Source organism: Sesamum indicum, linkage group LG6 (assembly GCF_026168435.1).
Source record: "Sesamum indicum cultivar Baizhima isolate 11 linkage group LG6, ASM2616843v1, whole genome shotgun sequence".
Classification (NCBI taxonomy): domain Eukaryota; kingdom Viridiplantae; phylum Streptophyta; class Magnoliopsida; order Lamiales; family Pedaliaceae; genus Sesamum; species Sesamum indicum.
The window spans coordinates 23314540-23341949 of record NC_142662.1 but is presented as its reverse complement, the minus strand read 5'-3'; the positions used below and the strand labels follow the sequence as shown (position 1 = coordinate 23341949).

The 27410-nt window shown below is 32.0% G+C and overlaps 3 protein-coding genes across 4 annotated transcripts; all 3 read left to right on the top strand.

Moving 5' to 3' along the window:
* The first annotated feature begins 4137 nt into the window (after positions 1 to 4137).
* LOC105163958 (protein NRT1/ PTR FAMILY 4.6-like) lies at positions 4138 to 6513 on the top strand. The gene is made up of 5 exons (XM_011082495.3): positions 4138 to 4340; positions 4443 to 4660; positions 4745 to 5167; positions 5250 to 5374; positions 5530 to 6513. The coding sequence occupies exons 1-5, from the start codon at positions 4283 to 4285 to the stop codon at positions 6356 to 6358; spliced, it is 1653 nt and encodes a 550-aa protein (XP_011080797.1). The 5' UTR covers positions 4138 to 4282; the 3' UTR covers positions 6359 to 6513.
* Positions 6514 to 9927: 3414 nt separating this feature from the next.
* Positions 9928 to 18493, top strand: LOC105163715 (stomatal closure-related actin-binding protein 1). The gene is made up of 13 exons (XM_011082157.3): positions 9928 to 10152; positions 10884 to 11177; positions 11448 to 11576; positions 12251 to 12343; positions 13025 to 13165; positions 13473 to 13541; positions 13820 to 13903; positions 14894 to 15074; positions 15355 to 15471; positions 15553 to 15611; positions 16403 to 16537; positions 17488 to 17637; positions 18091 to 18493. Exons 2-13 carry the CDS (start codon positions 10896 to 10898, stop codon positions 18133 to 18135), a joined length of 1485 nt encoding a protein of 494 aa, XP_011080459.1. The 5' UTR covers positions 9928 to 10152; positions 10884 to 10895; the 3' UTR covers positions 18136 to 18493.
* A 2925-nt stretch (positions 18494 to 21418) lies between these two features.
* LOC105163716 (putative serine/threonine-protein kinase PBL3) lies at positions 21419 to 24398 on the top strand. Of its 2 annotated transcripts, none has more exons than XM_011082158.3 (6): positions 21419 to 21724; positions 22254 to 22579; positions 22667 to 22802; positions 23404 to 23540; positions 23629 to 23752; positions 23843 to 24398. In XM_011082158.3, the coding sequence occupies exons 1-6, from the start codon at positions 21559 to 21561 to the stop codon at positions 24226 to 24228; spliced, it is 1275 nt and encodes a 424-aa protein (XP_011080460.1). In that variant the 5' UTR covers positions 21419 to 21558; the 3' UTR covers positions 24229 to 24398. The 2 variants fall into 2 exon arrangements, with proteins under 2 accessions (XP_011080460.1, XP_020550442.1); XM_020694783.2 differs by having other exon boundaries at positions 21420 to 21724; positions 22320 to 22579.
* The last annotated feature ends 3012 nt before the right edge of the window (positions 24399 to 27410 follow it).

Genomic DNA, 27410 nt, shown 5'->3' with positions numbered 1-27410 from the left:
AATTGATGTACATTCAAGTGAACGAGTCCAAAAAAATATAAGACACTGTAACATTATGTATCATGTAATTCTTTAACTATGTATATTTTTTAATCAATAATAATTGAATAATTAGTTTTATAAATATATATTATCATGCTAGATATATTTTTCAATATCTCGATAGGCAATCATGCTTGCTTGAAGACTTGAAGTTAGGGGTGATAAATTTAAGCCGCCCAACACCATCCGAATCAAATCATTATTCATAATTTATTTTTCAAACCGCAATTTGAAATTTAGAATAAAATTGCACTGCATTATTAGTTTGGTTTTAATTTAGAATTAAAAAAAATTATAAAATAATTGAACCGTACCGCTAAATATATAAATATTTTTTTTTAATTTTGTATAATAAATCAATAAAATAATTAACTTTTTAGAAGAATTTCATATTTGAATTATATAATCCCAAACTTTGAATGTTATCAAAGATCCACTATTGCAATATTCATTTTTTGTAAAATTAATATTTGCACTTTGTACAATAAAAAAAAAGTTTAATTCTTTAAGCCCATCCAAGTTTTAAGCCAGCTTAATGATTGTCTCAATTTTTTATTCATTTTTGTCCACTCTTTTTTTTTTCTCTCGCTTTTCCTATTATCTCTTTTCTCTCCCCTCTTTTTTTGTTTTGTCTTTTATCTCTATTCTCTCTAAAATCTACCATTGGCCTTTATTGGATTAAGTGTTTTCTTGTTGGATTAATATATATGATCTTATATTTTAATCTACTTAAAGTTGTGGAGAGTGTTGGAGATGTATGGTGCACAATGTAGGTTTTTCTCGCTTGTTACATACAAACACTTGTTTCATTTCTTGATTTTTGTTAGTCTCACAGTCTTATCTTTGTTATAAATATTAAAGCCGTCAAACCACCATAAACCCGCACTTTTGATTTTGATTCTAAAAGTGGCAATTCAAAAATAATTTTATAAAATCATATAAATAGTTAATAGATTGTTTCATATAATTATTGGACTTAATACAATTTACCCATATCATATGAGCAAATTACCCCTTTATGATTAAAAGATAGCAATTTGCCCCATGTACTTTCTAAAAGGAAGCAATTTACTTCCCTTGTACTTTTTAAAATAAAATAATTTATAGTAGGTAAATTGATGTATTCTAAAAACTGCATGAAAGTAATTGCTATTTTTTTCATAGAAAAATAATTTTATTCATTTATAATATTACAGGAGAGTTGCTTGCATTTATCCCTGCAATTATTGTAGCAATGTAACTGAACTCATTTATTTTTCAAAAAATAAGATGAGAAGGGGTAAAAAGACCATTTTATTCCCTTCATCTTCTCCCACCGCCCCCAATCCCCCACGTCTTCTCCCCTCTTCCTCCCACCCCTCATATTTTTCCTCGCCAGCGCCCCCGCACCAAATTACTTACGTACAGGTGTTGGTAATATGGGTTAGGATTTTTTTTTATCTGAATTTGGGGATTTTAAATTGATATTATAAATCTCAAGGGCATACACGTTATTTCACATTTGAAATAGGTATGTATATTTCGGTTAACCGAATCAAATCGAATTTTCGATTAATTGAAAATTCGGTTCGAGATTTTTAAAAACCGAAAACCTAATCAAATTTGGTTCGAAGTTTTTAAAAATCGAAAACGGAACTGAAATGGTTCGATTAAAAACCAACAAAATTTGATTTTTCGGTTTAAAAAACCGAAAAATCATTTTTTTAAAATAAATATATATAAATAATTGTGATTTTTTTTTAATTTTATCCAAAAATACAAATACCAAAATACCAAAATTAAATTTGAATTTAATATTAATATATAAATATAATATAATATAATTTATATATAATAATAATAATATATATTATTTAATATAATATTTAAAAAATCGGTTATTCGATTCGATTCGATTTTCGAACGTTGACCACAAAACCGAAACCGAAAATCAATTTAAAAAGAAAAACCGGTAATCGAATCGAAAATTTCGATTCGGTCCGCTTCGGCCGGTTTAACTGTTTTATGCACATTTCTATTTGAAATTATGTTATCATGCAAAGTAAACAATAGAATCTGTTTTGTTTGACTGGAATAATAAAGTAAACTATTTATGATTAATCTTTAAATTTTTGAATCATATATTTAATTTAAATTTGTCCTATAACCCATTTATTCCTATTCCGAAAATAAATGGAACCTAAGGACGTGTTTATCTGGTGTTTACCAGTACTTCAACATGGCTGATATTAGGAGTGGATTAGGTTTATGAAGGGGTGGGATAAGTTATATGTAGTGAAATTGGAAGGGATGATGATCCATATCCCTATAAATAGCACCCCAATTTGCATATATTTAAATGTTGCGTTTAATCCCATATTTGAACACCACTTCCACCCTAACCCACTCCTCCCCAAACAAATGGTAGCATTGTAATAATAGTGTGTGTAAGCACATTAGTTGCCTTGACACCACACAGTCTGGTTGAAGTTGCAGTAATAAAACAAATGATCAAAATACTAAATAGAATTTCCTCAGTTTAGGAGATCTATGTGTAATTAAATTAATTCAAAAAAAAAAATAGTTGTAGTTTATCCCAAATAATTATTACATCGGTTAACACACATGTATTGAGCAGTGGCATTTCCTTTTGGCGCCAACATGTCTTCAATTTACATAATACTATGTTTATTCTTCGGCTGGCTCAAAAAATATAACAAAAAAAAAAAGAGAAAAATGCATACCACCTTTCTATGATTTCGAAATGAGTAAATTATCCTTTTATATATAAAAAAAATACCAAATTATCTTTTTATGATTCTTAAAATTGAGCAAATTACACCCCCTGAAGAGGTGGTGTATTACACACTCTTTTTCTGTGTGTTTTGATTTTTTTAAGAATAAAATATTACTTTTTATATAAAATTATATATAATAATATTTTATTATTTATAATAAATATATATGTTTATTTTTTACAAAAACTTACCCCACGCCGTCGCCGCCTAAACCCCCCCCCCTCCCCCCATCAGCGCCGTTCACGCTTATTCCGGAAACCCTCCCCTTCCCCCATCACTACCGCTGCCTACCCCTAACCCCGGAAACACTTCCCCTTCCCTATCGCTGCCGTCCCCCTTCCCCAGAAACCCATTCCCATCGCCACCCTCTTCCCTAGAAACCCTTCCCCATTGTCGCTCCCTATTGGAAAATGCTCAAACCTCCACCACCCCTTTGACGCTTATGGTGGCCGTCGCCATTGCCGTTCTTCTCTTTGTTTCTCTCTCTGTGTTTATATATATTTATATATATAATTATAATTATATAATATGATACATATATGTTTTGTTAAAAGTTTTATAAATATATTTTAAAAATATAATTTTTAATCAGACCGTTGATTTGAATTAAAATAAAATCCGGGCCATTGATTTACTAATTAAATTTGGACCTTAGATTCAAATCAAATCAAATGGTTCTTAAATAGTGTTATAAAAATAATTTTATAATGTAAGATTTAAAAAAATAAAAAATTAAAGAAAAAGAGCGTGCACTTCACGAATCGCGTGAGGAGGGTAATTTGCTCAATTATGAAAAACATAAAGAGGTAATTTGATATTTTTTTTCACATGGAGTAATTTGCACATTTCAGATATCGGGGATGGTATGCTTTTTCCCAACAAAAAAATAAAATTATAATAATTTTTTTTAAAAAACATGACAAATATTCACAGTTCAGTAGTACTAGCATTAATTGTTAAGCTAACAGATTGTTGGTTTGACCGTGACATATTTGATAAAAGGAAAAGAGATAAATTGGAGGATATTTAAACTCTAAGACTGCACAATATATGTACCTACAATAACAGGCATCAAACAGTGATGAGGATGACGACAACTATACTATCAAAAAGATCAATAACAATGACAAATCTTAATCTTGATGGATTTCTCCATGAGACCTAATTTTTGGATCTTTATCCATATAAACACACTCTCTTCAATTATCTATTTGGACCAATGTGCCATCCAAATGTCCAAAAATGGGATGGAAAAATGGAGAAAAATACAAATAAAGGGATATTCTTGTTATTGGAACAGGTTCAGAACAAAGAAATTCAGACAACATTATGCTACACTCGCCTATCCAAATCCGACGGCTAGCAAGAATCTTAGCTCGCATGAAGAGATCAGTATAAATGGATATCAGGAGATCCAGATCATGAGATTTGGGAAATAACAAGTTCGAGTCCATTAGTTCAAAATGATTTACAATGAGACCAAGAGGCGGGGTGGATTCAAGGCGTGCACGTTCATTTTCGGTAAGTGCAGCCCGTAAAACTTCCATATATGGAAGGAACTTGGTAGAACTAAGAATGAACAATCTCAAACTTATGATGTACAAAATGTGTTTTCTGTGTCAGTCTTGGGAGCTCTGGAGAATATTGGATTCGTAGCAAACATGTCGATTATGGTTCTCTACTTCCACCGCGCACTCTTTTTCGACGTATCCCACTCCGCAAACACTCTCACCAACTTCCTAGGATCGACGTTCTTGCTCACCGTTTTGGGAGGCTTCATCTCGGATACTTACTTGAACAGGCTCCACACATGCCTCATTTTTGGATTTCTTGAAATTATGGTAAGAAAGTGAGAGATTTCTTTTTCCTAGTTATGCACTAGTGTCGAGTTTCGTTACAGACTAGTGTCCGTTTTGGTTTCACAGGGACTACTAATGGTGACCATCCAAGCAAATTCCAAGACACTGCAGCCTGATTCCTGCAACAAACCGAGCTGTATAAAGGGCGGTGAGGCCATCATGTTTTATACCTCTTTGTGTGTGTTGGCTTTAGGCTGCGGTGGGGTTAAGGGATCTATTGCTGCGCTTGGAGCGGATCAGTTTGATCGGAAGGACCTGAAGGGAGCAAAGGCTCTTGCAAGCTATTTCAACTATTTTCAGTTTAGTACAACTGTAGGATCATTGATAGGAGTGACATTAGTTGTTTGGATTGCACTGAATAAAGGCTGGCACTGGGCATTCTTCACCGGTTTTGCAGCCGCATTCATTGGTTTCGTCGTTCTTGCACTCGGGAAGAACTTCTATTTATTCCAACCATTAGCAGATAGCCCCATTATTAGGTTATCACAGGTCTGTTTCATGCTAACTCACTCCACTGACCAAACGCTGGGCTTGTAGAATGAAAAAGTGTAATATTTCTAGTGTATTTCAGGTCATTTTGGCAGCAGTACACAACAGGCACTTGAAGTTGCCTGAGAACTCTGATGAATTGCATGAAATTGATGATAAAGAAAGAGATGCCTCTGAAGATAAGCTTCTGCACACCAACCAGTTCAGGTATGTAATATCCTTACCACTGCTACAATGTTAAGATTCAAGAACTAACTGTGAGCGTAAAATCGGAAAAAGACACAAGATTTACGTTGTTCGTCCAGAAAAATGGATAATGCAACAGGGTATGTGCATGTTCTCATGTCAAGTTCTTAAACCAGGTTCCTCGACAAAGCTGCAGTTCTTTGGGACGGGACGAGCACCGGCCAGCCAGGGAGAGTATGCACAGTGACACAAGTCGAAGAAGTCAAGATACTGATAAGGATGCTGCCCATCTTTGCCAGCACAATCATAATGAACACATGCTTGGCTCAATTGCAGACCTTCTCAGTACTCCAAGGATACTCCATGGAACCTCACTTGGCCACACTAAACATCCCCACTGCTTCAATCCCGGTAATCCCTTTACTCTTCATGGCCATTCTCCTTCCACTGTATGAGTTCTTCTTCATCCCATTCGCACGCAAGATCACAGGCCATCCAAGCGGCATAACTCAGCTCCAACGTGTAGGCATCGGCCTCATCCTCTCTGTTGCCTCAATGGGAATAGCCGGTGTTGTTGAGGTGAAACGAAGGGATCAAGCTCTGAAGCATCCAGACAAGCCGATCAGCCTCTTCTGGCTTTCATTCCAATACGGCGTGTTTGGGGTGGCCGACATGTTTGCAATGGTAGGACTAATGGAGTTCTTCTACAAAGAAGCTCCGTCTGGGATGAGGTCTCTTGCTACTTCTTTCGCGTTGTTGTCGTTGTCGTTCGGCTATTTCTTGAGCACTGCCTTTGTGAACATTGTGAATGCTGTTACTGAGAAGGTTGCAGCAAATAAACAAGGATGGCTTCAGGCAGCACACTTGGAGCATAACAAATTGGATTACTTCTACTGGTTTTTGGGCATCCTTAGTGGCCTCAATTTTGTGAACTACTTGTTTTGGGCATCATGGTACAAGTACAGATCAGATCATGTCAAAGATTCTGCTCAGAATTTAGGATGATGAGTTAAGGTTAAGTTCTACCAGAAGATGCTACAACGATAGGACCAGAACTATGCGTACGACAAGTGTATTACACTTATCATATAATTAGTATATAATATAAGAAAAATGACCAATCATGTAATTATATTTGTTATACTATCGATTTGATCTAACCAAACTTAGTCTGAATAAAAATTCTTGTACGTGAACTTTGTTTTGGATCACTGTGAGTCTGTAACCCATGAAATTAATGAAGCAACTTGCAAATCCCTTTTGACCTATGAAATTTATGAAGCAACTTGCAAATCCCTATTGCGCCTCTCTTTCAGCCCAGACCCACTCTAATCCATACAGGCTCAAGAGTGTCTTTGGTTAAATTTATAAATTTCTCAAAATATTTTATAAAATATTTATGAGTTCTTGAAAATCATTTGAAAATTTTTCTTTAACAGCTTTTAAGATACTATATTCAGATGTTGTAAGTCTTATAAACTTTTTAAAAAAAGTCGACTCACTCGTTTTTTTTAGAATATCATTAATCTTTATATTCAAATAAACAAAAACACATTTATAATATTGTTAGTATTTCACTTTTATCCTTCATATAATCGACGTTTTCTCTCCAAAGCAAATTTATCTATTTATATAATTTTAAATTCTGATAGGTTGAAGACTTTTTCGGTCATTATTACAATATAAAAAGCTTATTATATCATATCTTATAAGTTCTGACATCTTATTTATCCAAACATTTTAAAAACTTATTTTTAAAATAAATTTAAACTCTTTAAAGTATCAAAAAATCTTATAAAATGTTGCAAATAAATTTTCCCAACACTCACTTCCATCTGATCTAAGTATGTCCGACATATACTTGAGAAATTGAACCGTATCATCCAAACCTATTTTTGCAACACATAATGTCCAAACTCTGCTGATGTAATTTATTGATTATTTATTGCAAGCAAAATTGAAATAATTCAATAATGAAATGAATACCATAATTCATTACATACTGAAAACGGGTCGTGCCCAAAATAATATTCAACATATGTCCAACAAAATATTATATATATATATATATATATATATATTTTTCAGAATGAGTTTAAATGGCTGAGCAGAAAAACGTACTTTGCAGCCAACGACAATAGCAGCAATTTAATAATGTGTAACTGCACACTATTGATTACAAGTTAATGAAATATAGGGGCTACATATATATATAGATACATGTAACCTAACATAATAAATTATAACTTATCGGAACATTCAAATAATCTATTTTTATGGCAATAAATGAGACTTTCCAATTAAGAGCATAAAATTTATTTTTTTTACTGCCAAAAATAGTAAAATAATTAGAATATCTGTATACATTTTCAGCCCATGATGATGCATAGTATTTATACTATATACTTTTTTGTTTGTAATTGAATATAATTATATTATTTTTTATTTTTTATTTTTGGTGTACTATGTACGAGCGGTCTTAATATTATATCGGTATAAAATAAAAAAAGTTATATAGATTACATAATTCTTGTACATAAGTTAAGAAGTTTTATATACTTTTAATTATAATCAAATAATTAGGAGTAAATATTGATTTTCATTCATTTTTTTGTTAATATCTGTAAATTCGATGAATTTTAGTGAATAGAAGGATCTATTTGTTAAATAGAAACAAAAGTCATGAGTACTAAATGTAATTTTTCAAATCACATAAAATTTACGTATAATTACACCAAATTTCAAGGGAGGACGGAGTCATCGAGTGTCGTGTCTTTGTTTGTTTATAAATTCTATATATATGTTAAATAATTATTTTCCTTAAGATAAGAAGAAAGAATGAGTAAATATATGTCGCGATTCATTCTTGAAAGTGACAAAACCTGTAATGAAATTTTTTTTTTCATTTTTACTATTTTCTTAACTGGCTGTCGTGACTCGTCATTCTTGAAAGTATATAATAAATAATATTTCACATTTAAAATATATATATAAATCAACACATCTTATTTATACAAAAAAAAAATCAAGATATTACTGACACAATAAAAAAATTGATATAGTAGCGTTATAAATCACTGTTTGTGGGTTAAAAATCTCTCTTCTTTTTATACTAGTGTAGATTACGATAGTTTTAGTATCAAACTCAACGGTGGTGTACCGTTGCACGACAACCTAAGATATGATTATGGGCAACTTAAAAGTAGACAAAAAGACAGTCAAAAAACATAACCTTCTTGTAATTACCAACATTCTCCATGTTATTACATATATCAAGATTCCCATTACAATATTTAGAACTATTAATTTAATTAAAACTTCTGGATTTATCGATTTCGTTGACTCGATTTTTTATATGTTTGCAGCATCTAATTTTGAATATTTCAAAAGCCTAACCATAACCAATGAATAAAAAATATGAAACTCATTTTCTATTAAATTACAATGAACATTCGATTTGATAGATAGATGATTGTATAATTAATTATAAAATAATTTGTTTATTATAAGATCAATTTTGGGAAAAAAGTGATAATATTTGGATTTATAATTTAAACTTATCAATTATAAATTGGAGTTTGTAATTAAATTTTAATCTTGAAAAGTGATTATTGAAAAAGACGTCCAACGACACAAGAAATTCTATTTGTGCTCGAAGTTCAAGTTTGGTATGCTCCATCGGAGGCATAAATCAATCATTGTGGATTCGAATAATACAAATACAAGTATTTATTTATTTTTATAATAGTTTATTATTATTTTTTATTTTATTTGAATGTATGATTTGATTTATTTTGTTTATGTGTAGTAATTGGTTTGGAATTAGTGATGTATTTTAATTTATTTTGCATATTTAAATATAGAAGTAAAAAGAAAAAAAATAAAGTATTATGAAAACAATATAGGAGTGATAAATGTTAACCTACACAAATCACTCTATCTCTATCATTAGAGTAATATTGTCGATAAATTATATTGACACTCCTTATAATAAAAATTTAATTACACAAATATTTTTTATATATATATTTTTTTATAAAATTATAAGTACATTTTTTTAATAATGTTATTGTAATGTACTTTAGGGGATGCTTTTGTAAAATTTCGCCATTAAGTATTAATATATTTGTAATTACAACTGCAACCTTAAAAAGAATATTTGTAATTGTAACTACAATATAAAGGGGTTTATTTATAATTTAAGAAAAGTATAAGACATTTGTGTAAATAAAACTAAAATTGGGTAGCACCAACGTAATTTGTCCTAAATTTAAGTACATTCCTCAACCTCGTAATCACAAAACTCAGCAGTTGAAGAAAACAGAAACATGCTTTCTTGCAAGAACAAAAGACAATTTTATAATTTCTGACCTAAAAAAGGTAATTGAGACCAAAAGAAATGCTAAAAAGCCTTCAATTGTGAGCACAAAAAAGTATTTCCAAACAAACAGGTGGCAGCTCAATAGTATTTCTGTATACATATATGTATAATATACATATATATACACACACATTCACACAGTAAGAAATATAGAAATATACATATGTATATATATATATCTCATTAATGGAGGAGTACTGTAGAGAGCAAGAGGGCGGCTTTTTCCTTTCTTCCTTTGGCTTTTAAAAAAGCAAAAATCAGACCAATTATTCATTTTATCTTTACCTTCTGCATTCAGACATACAAAGTTTCTCTCTCTACATTCAACAACTGCTGCTGCAATTGAATACATGGTGTTGTTGGTTTCAACCTTATAAGAGCCAAACATCTCACCCCAGTTTCTTGTCTTGCATGATCTGTGAGTGAAACTTCTCCACTGGGCTTTTGAGTTCTCTGTATGGTTTTGCACGTATTTGCTTTGTTATCTGTTTGAAAGATTTTCTGGGCTAGAATTAATCTTGATGTTGTTGTTTATTCTTGGTTGGTGTTTGGTGAGTTTTTGTTGTTCTTATAGGCTTTGATCATTGTTTTTGAGTTTTTCTTTTTTGTAATTGATTAAGCGATACTTAACAGACATCAAAGGGTAGAAATCTGTGTGTGAATTGTTTTGTTGCTTTTCCTTTTGGTATGAGGTTGTTGTGTAATGGTTGAAAACCTGGTGTCAGAATTTCAGTAATGTAAGTATTCATTTCACTGATTTCTTTGACGTGAGTTTGCAAATTTCTTGATTAATTGGTTACTATGTTGGTATTCGGGTTCATAAAGGCTGAGATGGAAAAGACAGTAAGGATGGAGAAATGGTGAAAGCACTACCTACTTTAAAGATTTCTTTGTTTTTGGTTCTTGCAACATACATAGAGATGTGAAAAGTTTCATCTTTTGTAATGTTTTTAATTGGCGAATTGTCGATCATTTTCGTCGAATCACATTAAGTGAGAACTTCGACTTCAAATGTTGGTCATGGTGAAGTAGTAGTGTACTGTACTATTGCCATCTCTTTTGAAGAATAAATTTGTTGTAGTCTTAGCTAATGAGAACAACATCAGCTGCAGATACTAACAGTTAGTTATTATTGGCTGATGTCTCTAGGAAAATTCAACTATGACGATGTTAAGCCGTGACTTTAGTTATACAATGCAAAAGGATATGGTATCGCCCGTGTCAGCTGATGTGTTTTTTGCCTCAAGTCGTTTTCCAAATTACAAAATCGGGGCTAACAATCAGATTGTGGAGGTCAAAGAGGACTCAAGAACGTCATCTATGAAAGATATGGTTGCGCGAGAAACTGCCTTGTTGCTGGAGCAGCAGAAACGACTTTCTGTCCGCGATCTTGCTAGCAAATTCGAGAAGGGTTTGGCCGCTGCTGCTAAGCTATCTGACGAGGTTTGTTCTTGTGTGAACTGGTGTCATTTACAATCTTGCCCTTTTGCGAACTATCTTGAGTAAAGTATACATTCAAATATTGTTTTCTTATCAAAAGGAGGTTGAAGAAGTGAAGACTCTGTTTTGTAAGATTGGCATTCCTATTTCTATCTTGCTTCCCATTCAAGATATATCTTATGTTTCTCATTTCCTTTCTCAAAACCAAAAGCTAGTGACACGTGTCTCTATTAGATTTGCGGAATTTAGATGTCATTTATTTATGGGTTCCAGGCAAGACTCAAAGAGGCGGCTTCATTGGAGAAACATGTACTTCTAAAGAAACTCAGAGATGCACTTGAAGCTCTTAAAGGGCGTGTAGCAGGCAAAAACAAAGATGATGTAGAAGAAGCAATAGCTATGGTTGGTTATTCTCCATCTCCTAACTATTCATTTATGATTTGTCTTTTCATTGTAATGATGTGAATGGGAGCTATATAAATGAATAAATGAAATGGTTCAGTTCTAACTCAAATCGGTCCAGATATAACTAAAAACAACAATTCTCTCAAAAGTTAAAAAAAAAAGGGAAAAAAAGGGAAAAATGAGAGTGCATAGTCCGTTATTGCCGGTAATTGTCCTCTCCCAAGCGAAGTTTCCCCAACCCTCTTTATTTTCCAGCAGTTGCTAAATAAGAGTATGTTATATGGATATGCATGTTCTAAATGTAGGGTACAATAAAGTATCTTGCTATATATGCAAAAATGTTAAAAACATTAAAGAAATACAGCAGAATGACATAATGATAGGAAGTCCTAGCACTTTTTATCTCTTTGTATTTATTCTTAATTATCATGGCTTCTAAGTAATATAGCCAGCACAATGTCTTCTTGTCCTTGATGTCTAGCATTGAAACTTTAGTAGGATACTTTATTGATGAATATATAGATGCTATATTCTAGTGTTTTTTGGTCTCGAATCTGATGAGTTCTCAAAGTTTCAGTAATCTGTCTCTTAGTGTCTGCCTCACATAATTGCAAAATCATTCTAATGACTCTTCACGAATTGTACCATGTGGCAATTTCTAATGTTTCCAGGTTGAAGCTTTAGCGGTTCAATTGACTCAGAGGGAAGGAGAGCTAATTCAAGAGAAGGCTGAAGTAAAAAAACTTGCAACTTTTCTAAAACAGGTAAAATGACATACGCCTGTCGGATGATGAGTCTGTTTCCTTCCCTGATGCAAAGATACACAATATGAAGACTGAGTTTGGATTCTTTTGGCATAGACTGTGCCTATGTAATAAATAGACCCTTTATCGGGTGAATAATCTGCAGATTTGAGGCAATATAATACTATCTGTTCCAAAGTTTTTGGCATTAATTATTATCAATTTTTGTTACTATAATGATCATCATTATCCTCATCCTCATAAGTTGTACATTCCAGAAGAAACCCTTATTCAGATTTTTTTGTTTGCTTAGCTAAAATAGATTAAGGACGGGGCTGAGCGCCAAACTGGAACTTCTTCGTGCTGCGGTTTAACTGTCTTTGATCATCAGTATTAGTTTATCTTTTTTTTGCTTTCTTGTTCTCTACCATGTTTATTCAATCTCTTTTCTGTAGAAATTCCTTTACCCACTCTCTCTTCACCGTCAGTCTTTTCCTCCCTTTCATAATGAAAATCTGATGCATATTGGAAATATTTTAGTAATATGGAGAGATACTGAATGTGCTGATTGATCATAGATTGTGATTCCTCCCCCAAGTAAAATATATGCAGGAGGCAAACATGTTTTTCATTGGATAGGAACTTCGGTGGACAAAAATTTCTCTATTTTTCTCTTCTTACAAAAATTACATTCTCTTTCAGGCTTCTGAAGATGCTAAAAAACTTGTTGATGAAGAAAGAGCTTTTGCACGGGCTGAAATTGAGAATGCGAGAGCAGCAGTACAGAGAGTGGAAGAGGCTCTTCAGGAACATGAACAAATGTCACGAGCTTCAGGAAAGCAGGTTCTGAAGAAAACCTCCCTTCCACGTCTAAAATAAATTTAAAAAAAAAAAAAAAAACTTTTCTATGTGCTGCTGCTTCTGTTCTAGAGCTGAAACCTTTTGTTAGTTTTCTGGTAAAAGTCTATGTTGTTAGTTTTCTGTGATAGTCTTGCAATTGTTCGCATGTCTGAAGACTCTGAACACAATCACTTTTCTATTTCTTTTTTTATAGTATGTGCCAATTTTGAAAATGAGCTTCTGCCCTATTATGGATTCAAACCTGCAGTATTCTTGATTTTTGCTATTTGTCTTTTGTTATGACATTCAGGACGTGGACGAATTGATGAAGGAGGTTCAAGAGGCTAGGCGAATCAAAATGCTGCATCAGCCTAGTAGGGTAGTTACTTTTGTATCCTTTATTCTATTCTAGCATGGTGCAACCACATGGTTGATTTAATCTAAACGATAATTAGAGTACTTCTGATGGCATTATCTTGTTGTCTTCCTACTGTTTAACATTAGATTATCATCTGGAAGACATTTGATTTTGTACTCGGAAATGGTCCCAAAGTCTTGCAGAATCTGTTCTTGTTCAAAATATTCTTTTGGTTACATGGTATCTATATTTCCTCTTTCACATACCCTTTATATTGTAAGTCACGTTTTCTTTTACAGGTTATGGACATGGAACATGAGCTTCAAGCACTAAGGATTCAACTTGCTGAAAAGTCGAAGCATTCACTGCAGCTCCAGAAGGAGGTTTTACTCTTATTCTGCATCTATCTCATTCCTTTTATCGATGCTATATTTCTCAATGTTCAGCAGTAGTTATGGTCTGTTTGCTTACTGGTTGTCCGAGGTTTGTATTTTTGCATCTAAATATGCGACATAATCTCCCATCGTTAATCCACAACACAAGAATACTGTAGAAAGAAAGATTACAAGGGCATCTCAGTAGCTTATATCTGATAAGCTACTAAGTAGTGATGCATGCAAAAGTGAAACAACATTAATAAATTTTGTTGCATCTGAGTTGCAGCATGACATGCTTGATAATATTGTGTCATTTATTTTGTATTTTATATTGTTTAAGATCCTTGAAGAGACTTGTGTCCGCGTGTTAGAACCCTTAAAATTGGTATATCTCTTCCAAAAGTGAGACCTAGTGATGCTTGACGTTCTCAGCCCCAACAGAGTAAGAACTGCATTTATAATATCAACTTTTGAAAGTTCGGTATAGGATATCCTCTTGGAGACCATTTGGGAAGGAGCTTATATACTCGATCATATAAGAGTCTTGTTATTGAAGAATGAGAACTATTTACATTATATGACCAGTTAATACACCCTCGTTACCAACATTATAGTTCCCCTTGGCTTAAGATGGAGTTTTTAGATAAAGATTTTGTGAATCGTTGTACTACTGCAATCAAAATTGTGTCACATTATTGGTTCAAAAGAGAAAGCACACATTTGGGAAAAAATTCATTTTAGGAAATGATGACTTATTGAGAATGTCCCGTAAAGGAAATAGAAGTTATCAATTTGAGACAAGGGAGTATAACATACGCAGCAAGATATATCTACGTTTCACGAATGCATCATCTACATAAAGGTATTGTCATTTTTTTGCTATATTCTACTTGTTGGGAATGTAATTTTAATGTGCTCATTTGAGAAATTATTATAAATGAAGCATATATATCAGGTTTTGAGAGCTAAAACTTTCCATTCCATGAATATTTTCAGCTGGCACTAAGCAAGAAGGGTGATAAAGATGCACCCCATTTGTATGATATAGATGGTACTCTGGCATTGGGTTCATATTTGCTGATATATCCCTGTTCTGATAGTGCTCCAGAACTTTCCGAATGTGCATTTCAATGGTATCGTTCAACATCTGAGGGTGGCAAGAAGGAGCCTATATCAGGTATCTTTGTTTTGCTTCCCTGTTCATCATCGTACTTGTTTGTACCTTGATAGCTCATTCACATCTGAGAATTTACGGATGTTTAAACATGAAAGCAGATGGTCATTATAAAAAAAAAAACTACTGACACTGAAACATGTCAACAGATGTTTGTTGTCTTTCAACCATGGAGGTCTTTTCATTGATTAATGCGTTCCATATGCTTTTTACCTGGAATCACTACTGCAGATTCCTCTTGTAGTTCAATGATTTAATTATTTCTGGCTTTTGAAAATATCAGGGGCCACCAAATCTGTGTATGCTCCTGAGCCTTTTGATGTTGGACAAATACTGCAAGCTGATATTTTGATTGCTGATCACACAATTACTCTAACAACCTCAGCACCTATTGATCCAGGTTGGTAAACATTAATCTGTGTTCTTGAAATTTGTGTGGAGTTTAATACTGAAAGAAACTGAATCAGTTTTCTGTTTTCAGCACCAGGGTTGGGGAACTACGTAGAAGCATTGGTTCGAAGACATGAGACTGAATTCAATGTATGTCATTCTGTTCCACAAAAAAATTGGTTACCGAGAGATACATGTTTTTATATGATGTCCACCATGGAGTCGCTACGTATTCTGTTGATGATCTTTCTCCCCTGGAAATTTCTCTGGCATTTCATGTTTTCAACTTGGTTTTACAAGCTTTGAATAACCTAGAGATGTGAAAAATGGTACCTGTTAATTCTTGTCTGAGGCCTACTCCATTCCTCAAATAGGTACAAAAAATAAAAACGGAAAATATATTCATACTATCATAATTAGTTGCTCTTTTTTTTCTTTTTACTCCTGAGTAGATAATATGATTTTAACTATGTTAACTAGTAATATATTCATTAAGGAATTCTGGTCTTGGAAATGGTTATAAACATTCCATAATGATTCTACCCTTCACCCCACTTGAAGATGAACTGTTGATGCTTTTTTTTTTTTTTTTTGAGTCAAGTGTTAATGCTTTTAAGAGCTCCTGATCGAAGCTTTTTGACGGCTTTCAACCTAAATTAAGTTTAAAAGGGAATAAAAAATTTCAGTTTGCTTTTGATTCTCCCTCCGCAGCAGTAAACAGTTTCCATATGCGAAGTCTATGAATAACTAGAATCTTTCGGGGAGAGTTTTTTCTTTTTCTTTGTACAACATGCTTCGGTTATCAGAAAATGCATAAATTCATGGTCCTCATTTTATTTCTGTATAAGATGCATCTCCAATTCTACTGCATAGGTCCGTTAAAACTGGTCTCCTTTTCTCTTTCCCCACTGTGTTGACGTCGCGATAACACCGATTTCCAGGTAGTAATTATCCAGATGAATGGAGTAGATCATCCGTCACAGTCTATCCATGTACTGCATGTAGGAAAGATGAGAATAAAACTTTGCAAAGGGAAAACAACAATGGCAAAGGAGTACTACTCCAATTCAATGCAGGTATTCACAACATCCACTATTACTCTACGAAGAACATCTCTTCTCTATTTTATTCCATATTTTGTGGCAATTTTTCTTTCTTCTTTATGGAGTTTTCATTGTTTACCTCAGGCCTCTCTGAATTCTTAGTTTTAACTTGTATTGTTACACTTTGTTTCTTTGCGGGGTGACAGTCCTCAAGTAATTATAAATAAATTGTAGAGTTGATAAGATGCGAATTGAGACTATCACTCCAAAGTGCAGCATCCATTGCTCAAGAAAACATTTGGGTTGCCAATATCAAATTCTGGCAAGAAATACGAGGTTCTTCTTTTCATGTTGTAGAGATGTAGGTACTCTGATGACTATTGAAACTAACCTTAGATAATTGAAAGACGGTAATGGAATCTGAAAGGCTGCAACGAAAACGACTCTGGTAAGATTGAAAAAGCTCAGAAATATTCTGGGGTTCGAAGTTTAGATGGTATCGAGAAAATGTAGTGTTAACATACTAATCCAGAGAAGATTGAACAAATTATTAACCAAAGGTGGAATTTGTACTATAAGCTAACACTACCAAGTCCGATACTTTCCTTCTCTCTTAGTTTCAAAGAACTGAGACATTTCTTGCACTAAAGTAAGAAGCTATTGAATCCGCATTATGTGGTTTCTGTTACATGTTTCACGTCCTATTCTCTGGACTTGGAAATGTAAATGTTATCACATAATATTCCCATGCAAATTCTTAGGGCCAACGATGTGTTTTGGAGTTAAATCTATATTGATTGCTTATTTTAAGTGATTTGCATAGAGTAGTAATATCCATAGTTTCCAATTATAGTGCCTCTTTTATGTAGAAATAGATGATACAAATTATAAATTTGAACACAACAAAAATAAATCAGAACATCTTTACTACTACTTCTTCAGTAAAACAGTCTTGTCACAATTGTTTCTTTCTACATTCTCAGCTCTGTGGAGTTAGAGGTGGTGGGAATGCTGCAGCCCAGGCAGTATATTGGCAGGCAAAAGTCGGGCTTTCCTTTGTATTGGCATTTGAATCAGAACGAGAAAGAAATGCAGCTATCATGTTGGCAAGAAGATTCGCGTTTGACTGTAATGTAAGTGTCGAATTCTTGAACATGAAGCAAGATTGATATTTTACCTTTTGGTTTAAAAATCAGGGATAATTACATCGATGCCCTCTGATATTCTGGTATCCTAACGAAAAAGCCCCTCGATTTTGAAGGTTTACACTGCTCCCCTGCAGTTATGTTTTATGTTATAAATTCCCCTTTAAAGACTAGCAGCAAAGTCGGGAATATGTAAAGTAAAACATAATCGCAGAAGGGTCAGCATGATTCTTCAAAATTGATGGATTTTTTTTCGTAATACACCCAATTGGATGGCCAGGAGAGCAATAATGTAAAAAACGACACCAAGAAGGCGTCGATATAATTATCTACAACGAGTCGAAATTCTTCTATAATATGCTTAAATCTCAAGGAATTTCATGTAATTATTCTTTTAAAAACAACTTGAACGGAAATAACGATTCGTGCTCGTTTTAACAGATTACGCTTGGTGGGCCAGACGACAGATCTTCTTCAGGAAGTTGATACACCAACCTAACACATATATACACCAGAAACTGTAATCATAACCATTTCTTAGTTCATCTTGCATGAGTGGAAGTCTTTCCAGTGAACATGGGATTCCATGTTTTCTGCTTGTAGCGGACTCTTTTAGCTTTCTTCTTTCTTCTTCTTGTTCTTGTGGTCAGTTGCTAGGCCTTTTTTTCAGTTGCCTTGATCTGATTCTTTTGCCTTTGCATTATTCTTTCCTTTTAAGTTCTGATTGTAATGCTGATCTTGGAAGAGAGAGAGTTGTGGTTGTGACTGGTCTTTGCAAGTGTATATCATTTATATATGTTAATGCTTAACACACTCCAAGTTTGGGGATTTGCTTTGTGGTGAATTGCCTCTTGATTTTTGATTATGTTACATTACATGGATGATCATTCAATGTTTCCCGCCTAACGGCTAAGGTCGAACGTTGACGTATTCAATAATCCGAGTTTGGATTCTTGCTGCAAAAATCGAGATGTGTAAGGTTTCGAGTTTGGTAAATTTCATCGATATCCTTGAGGTTAACTTCAATTATACAGATATTCTGTGTATTTTATAAAATTACAAGCACACCTTCTAAGGAAAATGTTGACGTAATTTACCTCAAGATGTCTTGGTGTATGTTTTTATAATTCCAGTACTAGAAAATGTATTTGTAATTTTTACAAACGATAAATAGGTGTCTGCTCCACAAGTTCCGATGCAATATTCTTTGATGTAATAGTGGGAAGTCCAATTTTTTGTTTTATTTTATTTTTTTCATGTCAAACCATCATGAGAAAAAATTTATATGAGAAAAAACATTAGATTACTTTTTTTTTTTTGAGGAAAATCAAGTGTAACTCTTAGCTCTTAAAATTATTGTAATTTTTTTAATTTAATTTAATTTTTGTGGGCTAGAGGTTTATTTTCCACAAATTTGTATCGCATATATAATTTTATCCAATTAAATATTTAAATATCACTTACGAGTCTGACATCAAAATATAATAAAAGATTTTTATTTAGAATCAAAATGTGATATACAATTCAAAAAAATTGACGAAACCACGAATAATTTTAAATTTAATAATAATCAAATATTCAATAGAATTTACTTAGAGAAGAGAACAAGGAAAAAGCTTATATTTGAGGAGAGGAAAAAGAAAAAAAAAAGGCCACTTACCTAGTTTATGATCACTATTAATTGCAATAGACAAGACTTAGGTCCTTGCCTTTTTTTTTTTTTTTTTTAAATAATTTGACCTTCTAGATTTCTTCTTTTTTCTAGTTTGAATTTCAAGGTTCCGTAAACGATGCAACTTTATCTACCCAATACTGTTTGCATCGTTTTTGAAGAATAGACATTGGGTGATGAAAATGACTGCTAAAGTATATTTGAATTTTTATTATTAATCATTATAGTTTAGTGATTAAAATTAAATGTTATATTGATAATATGAATTTGAATTTTTTAAGACGTTTTAATTGAGTTAAGTGTGTATATTTTGACTTGTCTGTTGATTCTCACGTTGTTAGATTTTAGTTTTTTGCGACTGTAAATCAGCATTAGTCATTTTGGCTGGTACACATGGTGCAAGCACAATCTTTCTTGATAAGTTTGTGAGGTGTCTTTTCTACTTTTCCATTTTGGTCTACAAAATTTATATGTATATATATATATATAGAGGATAAATTACAAAGAGGTCCCTTAAGGTTTGATATAATTATGAATATCTTTTTCATGTTCGAAAAATTACAAATACCCCCCTTATGTTTGATGAAATTGTGTAATACTTGGATGGAGGTTTGGAATTGTCAATTTTTTCCTTACTGTATTCTTTTTTTAAGAAAAAAGGTGGATGAAAAAAATTTAAAAATTATGAGAAAAAATGTCCACTTAATCCAAAAAATAAATAACATCATAATTCATAGTCCACAAGCACATTTTGGTCAATTCGCTACAAAATAGATGAAAAGCTAACGAATTAGATTAATTATCAGACTGTTGTTAAAAATAAGGGGTTATTTGTAATTTTTTAAATAATAAAAGGGTATTTGTAGTTTTTCAAACAACAAATAATTATTTATAATTATGTTAAATCTCAAAAAGCTCTTTGTAATTTACTTTCTCTATATATATTTTTGTGTTCATATTTTTATACGAATATATATATATATATATTTCAATTCAGAAAAAGAAAAAATACTTTTAGCTGATCGTCACCTCATGTTATGACATTTTTCTAAAATTATAAGTCGCTTATGAAATACTTATAAATTATCTGTCAACACAACCTTCACACTAACAGAGAAAATCGAGTCCACGATCTGACAAAAATTTGAGGAACACAAATCTTGAACACACCATAATTTCATAATTCATTGGTGTATATAAAATATGTTCTTGAAGTATATAATCTTTTTAAATAAAATAAAAGACGTAATTTCTCTATACTTAGCATGACATGCATATAAATTTGTAATATTTATTAAGTATAATGGGTTAGAATCATCATCTTTGGGTTGATAAAATGTATATTAATTAAAATACCATTTCTTTAATTTTTTCAATGAATAATATGTTGTTCATGCACATTTGATCAGTTATTTGTTTTTTTTTTCCACTTTCATATAATTAAATAAAAGAAATAAAATTTCAAATTATGAACACACATAAAGCGTACTTTCATATCTAAATTAAATAGAGTGGAAGATATAAAAGAAGTTTGAAAGAAAATCCAATTCGATTTTTGACAACATATTTATTAGGAATCATGGAATAAAACAATTCGGTGAATTTTTAATCCGAATTAAGTGTGGTTAGAATTGAATTGTATATCAATAATACGATAAGTACGTCGCTATATTGTTGTAAAAACCAAAATATTTTTAGTTTATATTAAAAATGAAACTAAATTTATTTGTGGGAGCGAAAGAATTAAATCCTGTATAATTTTAAGATTTTGAAGATTTCTCGTCTATAAAAAATCACTTAAGATACAACCGCTTACTATTAAACAACAATTTATTGGTTATAATTTGAAGGGGGTTAAATGCAATTTATTTTATTGTGATATATGAAATTAGAAAAAATCTCTTAGCAAAAAATAGCAGATTAGTCCTCTGTATTTTAAAAAATAAAGCAAATTACCCCCTATTTATAATTTATAATTTGGATAGAGGAATTCTTTGCTTCATTTTTTAAAAGACTGAAGATAATTTACTATTTTTTTTCAAAGAAGTATTTTTGTTCATTTCTCCATAAATTACATTTTTTCCTTTTGAAAAATAAGAAGCAAGAAAGCAATTCCGGAAAATGAATCAAATAGTGCTGGTATCAGGTGGTACCTTACTTGAGCAAAACTTTTGTCATTTTTTCCACCAAAAATTTCTGCTATGTTGACTAGAAATCAGCAATGATGTTTTTTCTTGATGAGCAACCGATGGGGTTTACTTCAAGTCTTGCAAGATTCCTTCTTTTTCTTCTTGTGGGACTCCCACTCCACTTCTCTTGCAAGTTTGAATTCAAGAATGGGGATTTGCTTGGGAAGTCCTGCTAAGAGTGATGATGATCGCTCTGCTTCTGGGCAAGTTTTTGGTACAACTGCTGAACTTACAACCTTTATGGGAAAATTCTTGTTTGATTTGTGGTATTATTGGTTTGAAGAGATCTGGGGTTATATACTGTAGTGTAGTGGCACTGAAATCTAGTGGGAGATATGCTTCAGGTTCTTGCCTTTGCATGTTTAGATTTTACACTTTGTTTGGAAGAGAATGGTTAAGTGATTTTGATGATGTGCTTGGATTCACTGGGAAGTAATATATAGTAATTAATATCATAGTTTCATTATGTGAAATAGTTCATACTATTAACACTTAAAAGAGAAGAAATCACACTTTCACTATGTGAAATAGTTCATGCTACATGGCCAAATAGATGGACTAAAAGAAGATAAACAACTAATGACTCAAAGACATGAAAGTTGTAGATTGTGATGAAGTCTGTTGGCTAGAATTTTCTTGTATGAGGCTGCAAATCTGGTACTTGTTTGTGGGGTGGACAAAGCTGTGGCTTTGTGTCGAATTCGAAACTTGACAATTAGTTTATTTTGGTCGGTTGTATACAGGAGTAAAAGTAGCTCCTGGCAATGCAAAACCGGGTTTTAATCCGTCAAACATGCAAATGCATTCAGGGATTCTGTCCGATGCTCTTGTAGGCTCGATAGTCGATCTGTCTGTCTCGAGCAACCTCAAATCGTTCACCTTTGATGATCTAAAGAGTGCCACCAAGAACTTCTCTGCTGATAGTCTTATTGGTGAGGGAGGATTCGGTTATGTGTTCAAAGGATGGATAAACGAGAACACGTTGACTCCCTGCAAACCAGGAACCGGGATGGTTGTGGCCGTGAAAAAACTCAAGGCACAAAGCTTTCAAGGTCACAGGGAGTGGCTTGTAAGTTCATGAAATCCCATTGAAGCTTTCCTCTGATTGTTTTCTGATGATTTAACTTAACTTTCTGCGGTATTGCCTAATCTGCAGACTGAGGTTAACTATTTGGGGCAGCTTCACCATGAGAATTTGGTGAAATTAATTGGATGTTGCTCAGAATCTAAAAACAGGCTTTTGGTCTATGAATTCATGCCAAAAGGAAGCTTGGAGAATCACCTGTTTAAAAGTCAGTAACTTTCCCTTTTACAGAATCTTTCTGTGTGTTCGGACCTTTGGTTTTTGCCTTTCTTGGTTTTATTTGCTCCTTTCTCAATTGCAACTTGTGATGTCGGTATCGCTGAAGTGATACATAGAACTGAATATGTGTCCAATGTTTGATTCATACTATTCTGCTAAGATGAATTTATCATATTTACCATGTTCTTCTTACTAAACGTCAATATATGCTTTTTCAAACTAGTTATCGTGAAATTTTAATGAGCTTACCCCGGGGAGAAAGTGTGATTTCTCATTTCTCGCATGTATCTATCTCTGGACGGTCATAAAGACCATTACTTGTCCTGCATTTACTATGATCAAAATGTGCATCATCAACGTATTTGTTTCACTAATCTTAAAAGATCTTTTATTTAGACGCATTTTCAGTATACCAAAACATTTAGGTCTAATCCACCTTTGTTTACCTTTCAATGATGAACTGAGTTTCGTTTAGGGATCTGTAATACGATAAGAATCTGATCTTGGTAGATTTTCATTACATATGCATACTCCAGTCTCTATTTTTCTGTAAAAGATTACTCAGCATTTTAATGCACTTGTACATGTAGAAGGAGTACAACCAATGGCCTGGGCTACACGGATGCAAATCGCTCTTGATATTGCACGAGGACTCTCCTTCTTACACAGTCTAAATGCCAACATAATCTACCGTGACTTAAAGGCCTCCAATGTTCTTATTGATTCGGTATGTTAAAACTATTCAGAATTTTGCTCAGCACTACGCTTGTGTTCCTTATATATTAACATCCCATATGATTTTTCATGCTCTGCAGAAATTTCATGCAAAGCTTTCCGATTTTGGCTTAGCAAGAAAGGGTCCTAGCGGTGATGGATCCCACGTTTCCACTAGAGTTGTTGGTACAATCGGCTACGCTGCTCCAGAATATGTGGCTTCAGGTTTCCTTCTATGACTTGCTTTCCTTTCTGCTGATTACTCTTTCACAAGGTATTTTGTTTTTCTCTTTGTGAATCGTTGAAACCGAACAGGTCGCTTGACTTCAAAGAGCGATGTCTACAGCTTTGGAGTCGTTCTGTTAGAACTGCTATCAGGAAAACGAGCATTGGGAGATGAGAGTATCGGAGGAGCTGAAGGCAAATTAGTAGAATGGGCTAAGCCATTTCTGGGAGACAACCGACACTTTTCAAGAATCATGGACACAAGGTTAAGGGGTGAGTACTCCAAAAGAGCTGCTCAAACTGTTGCTTCCCTTGCATTCCGATGCCTCTTTGTCGACCCCAAGAACCGGCCTCCTATGCTTGACGTGCAGGCCGAGCTGGAACAGATCCAAGCTCTCAGGAACTCACCACGACCCAAAATGGAACTTCGTGTTACAAGACCGAGTTCTCAGAGATCACATTCTACTCCACAGTGAATATGATCAAAGGTCGGATCGTCTAACTTCGTCTTACTAATCGTATTTATGAATATGGGGTGTTTGTTTGAAGTGGTTTCTTGTTTCTGGGCGCTGTAATCTGGTTGGCAACGAAATGTGAATTACAACAAGCTCTTTTAAAATTTAGTATAATCACAATTATTCTGTCATTGTATGAAAAATTCAAAATGTGTTTTTTATTTAACATAGAAGCATAATTCGTCTGACAAAATATAATTTAAAAAAATCAGAATACATCATACATTCACACTCCTTGTACTAAAAAATGACATTATCCATATACATTTGTCTGGAAAAATGAGTCAAAACTATGATCAATATTTGAAAAATATGCATATTCTTGCTGAGATAAATGAAATTCCCCAACGCTGACTTCCCAGTAATAATCAACAGTTGACTACACAAAAGGTTTGACAATTATTTTCATAAGCAATTCCACTATAATTATAGAATTCTTTTTATTATTAATTGAATGAAATTAAAAATAAATATTAATTTTAGAGTGCCTAAGTTTTCTTCAAAATAATTATGTTTTTATGTGATTTCATGTTTTTAATAATAAACATTTAAATCTTAACGTGCATAAAAAGATATATATTTTATTTAATGAGAACCGATATAATCGATGTTACTCGTGACGACATAATTAAAACATCTATCAATATATTCTGAAAAAAATGATTACTATAAAGTATATTATCTAGTTACAACAACTTTCAATATTAAAATTATAATACTATGAAATAAATTATTTTAGTTCTCTTAGAAATTACACAAAAGGTTACATAAAATAAGTTTAAATTAAATAATTAAGAAATCAATTTCTTTATTATTATTATTATTGTTACGATAGTTCCACTTGTTTTTTTAATTTTATAATTTTTTAATAGTATCTTTGAAATATTATAAGAAATTATAATATTTATTGAATTTTGACCAATCCCAAACTTTGAGAAATTACATAGAAATTTCATTTGCATTATGCAGTTGGGGTTATATATATATAGGTAGTGGTGGGCTAAGGTTCAACCAATTCGAGCAATTTTGACCAAATTCTCAATTTTTAGAATTTTGAATTTTTTTTAATTATAAAAATACTCAATTTGGTAAGTAGGCATTAATTGCATATGTTATAACTTCCAATGCTTTTATTATTAATTTTTGTTTCACGAGGTCATGAAATATATAATATTTGTGTTTCATGAAAAATCGTGTTTATTTGTTCATTACTCATTTTATCAACTTTATCGTATGCCAACTTAATATCTTTTTCAATCTAACCTTTGAATTATATATATTGATTTTTTTTACTAAAGATTAAATTATCCTAATTCCATTTTTCTAATTAGATTGATTTTTTTTTTTTTTGTTGTTGTTGTTGTCTATGATTCTTTAAATTATTTAGGTCATCAAGTTTTCATTATCCTCTTATTAACTATTTTATTCATTTTTAATTATGGTCAATTACTATAAAATTTCAATTTTATTAATTAGTGATTTGGTTTATTTATTATTTTATTTTATATATTATATGTTGAACTTCAAAAAGATAATTATGTTTTCATCATTTAATTTACAATTTATCTTCTCTAGAACATGTTAAATTTCATTAACAAAATTTTGAATAATATGCTAATGTGTTATTAAATTCATACTTGAATTTATTCTTAGTAACTTTTTTCAATATGAAGATGATTGTCTTTTAGTTTATAAAATAATATATATTCAATTATTTCTATTGATATATCTCTTTGTATATATTATGAGTTTTAATTTTTTTAATGTTAATGCAACGTAATTTGAAGAACCAAATTTATTTTTATTATTAATCTAAAATCATGTCTTTCATTTGATTTTTACAATTTTTTTTTTTATAAAATGTATTTTAATTATTAGTTAATTTGTGCATAACACGAAGCACACACTAGTGTATATATATATATATATATATATATATATATATATAAACACACGTCAGCTGTCATGGCACGTCATTTCTATATGTATATAATAAGAATATTTTATATTTTAAAATATATTATAAATCAAAATAAAATATATAAATCAACTCATCATTTTTCAAAGAAAAAAAGACATGGTAAAAGAAAAAGTCAACTTAATACAGAATAGGTTGATATTCCTGAAAATGTTAAATTATATTATTTAAACGACATTTTTCATTATTAAGTGGTTGAGTGTGATTCGACAAGACTATATTTGCTATCATTAAGTACCATGTTTGTCTCTAATGTATAAAACAGAAAAATCAGTCCAAGTTCAAGAAGATAATATAAGAAATCCGAAAATCAATTCAGGTTCAAGGAGATAATGTAGCGGTAACTAATGGAACAACACCAATAAACAAAATCCATAAAGGAGTCCAAATTAAACCCCTCAGCAATGCAACAACGAACGATCAACCGCTATATACGCTCCACCAGAAGATAGGGGGAAGGAAGAAACGAAATAAGCTTATATTGAGTTCTAGTATAATGGCGCAGAACTGCACCCCGATTCATAAAAATTCCGTTGATCTCATTTTTTATACTATCAAAAATTAAAAAAAAAATAAAAACTAATATTGGGGTATTATCGACACAATAAAAAAATTGGTACCACGGTATCATAAACTCCAGTTTGTGAGTGAAAGAACGTTTTCTTTTATATTACTAATTAGTATTTACTTCTTTTTATTTATTTGAGGGTCGCTTTCATAATTAAACTATATTATTGTGAATTATGAAGTCGTGGTTAGGACCCAGTCCAAAGAAAGAGAAACGCGAGTATGGAAGAAAATAAGAAATTAAAATAGCAGCGTCGTTATAAATGCAATAATGCGTTAAAAGATATAATTTTATATGGAAATTGAATTTTAAAAAAAATTAATAAAATAATGTAAATTTAATTTAAAAATATATATATTGGGTCATATTACTTATTTTCATAAATATTATTTTGACATTCTCTCTACATTTTGATAATTATAGAAATACCCCCGAGGGCATTTCTGTCCTTGAAAAATTATATTAAAATTTGACCAGATCAATAAGCATTTTTTAATTTTCATTGATTTTTGTTGCTGGAAAAAGCTGTCAGGGGTAATTTCTATAATTTTTTAAAAGGTATGGGTAGTTTGTGTAGAAAGATAATAAATAAGGAAG

Coding starts and splice junctions, on each gene's coding strand:
- LOC105163716 (XM_011082158.3), top strand. CDS start 21,559: ATGAGCAACCGATGGGGTTTACTTCAAGTCTTGCAAGATTCCTTCTTT. Junction 21,725..22,253: donor TGCTTCTGGGCAAGTTTTTG/GTACAACTGCTG, acceptor GGTTGTATACAG/GAGTAAAAGTAGCTCCTGGC. Junction 22,803..23,403: donor GGAGAATCACCTGTTTAAAA/GTCAGTAACTTT, acceptor TTGTACATGTAG/AAGGAGTACAACCAATGGCC.
- LOC105163958 (XM_011082495.3), top strand. CDS start 4,283: ATGATTTACAATGAGACCAAGAGGCGGGGTGGATTCAAGGCGTGCACG. Junction 5,168..5,249: donor CCATTATTAGGTTATCACAG/GTCTGTTTCATG, acceptor AGTGTATTTCAG/GTCATTTTGGCAGCAGTACA. Junction 5,375..5,529: donor CTGCACACCAACCAGTTCAG/GTATGTAATATC, acceptor TTCTTAAACCAG/GTTCCTCGACAAAGCTGCAG.
- LOC105163715 (XM_011082157.3), top strand. CDS start 10,896: ATGACGATGTTAAGCCGTGACTTTAGTTATACAATGCAAAAGGATATG. Junction 15,075..15,354: donor CAAGAAGGAGCCTATATCAG/GTATCTTTGTTT, acceptor TGAAAATATCAG/GGGCCACCAAATCTGTGTAT. Junction 15,612..16,402: donor GACATGAGACTGAATTCAAT/GTATGTCATTCT, acceptor ACCGATTTCCAG/GTAGTAATTATCCAGATGAA.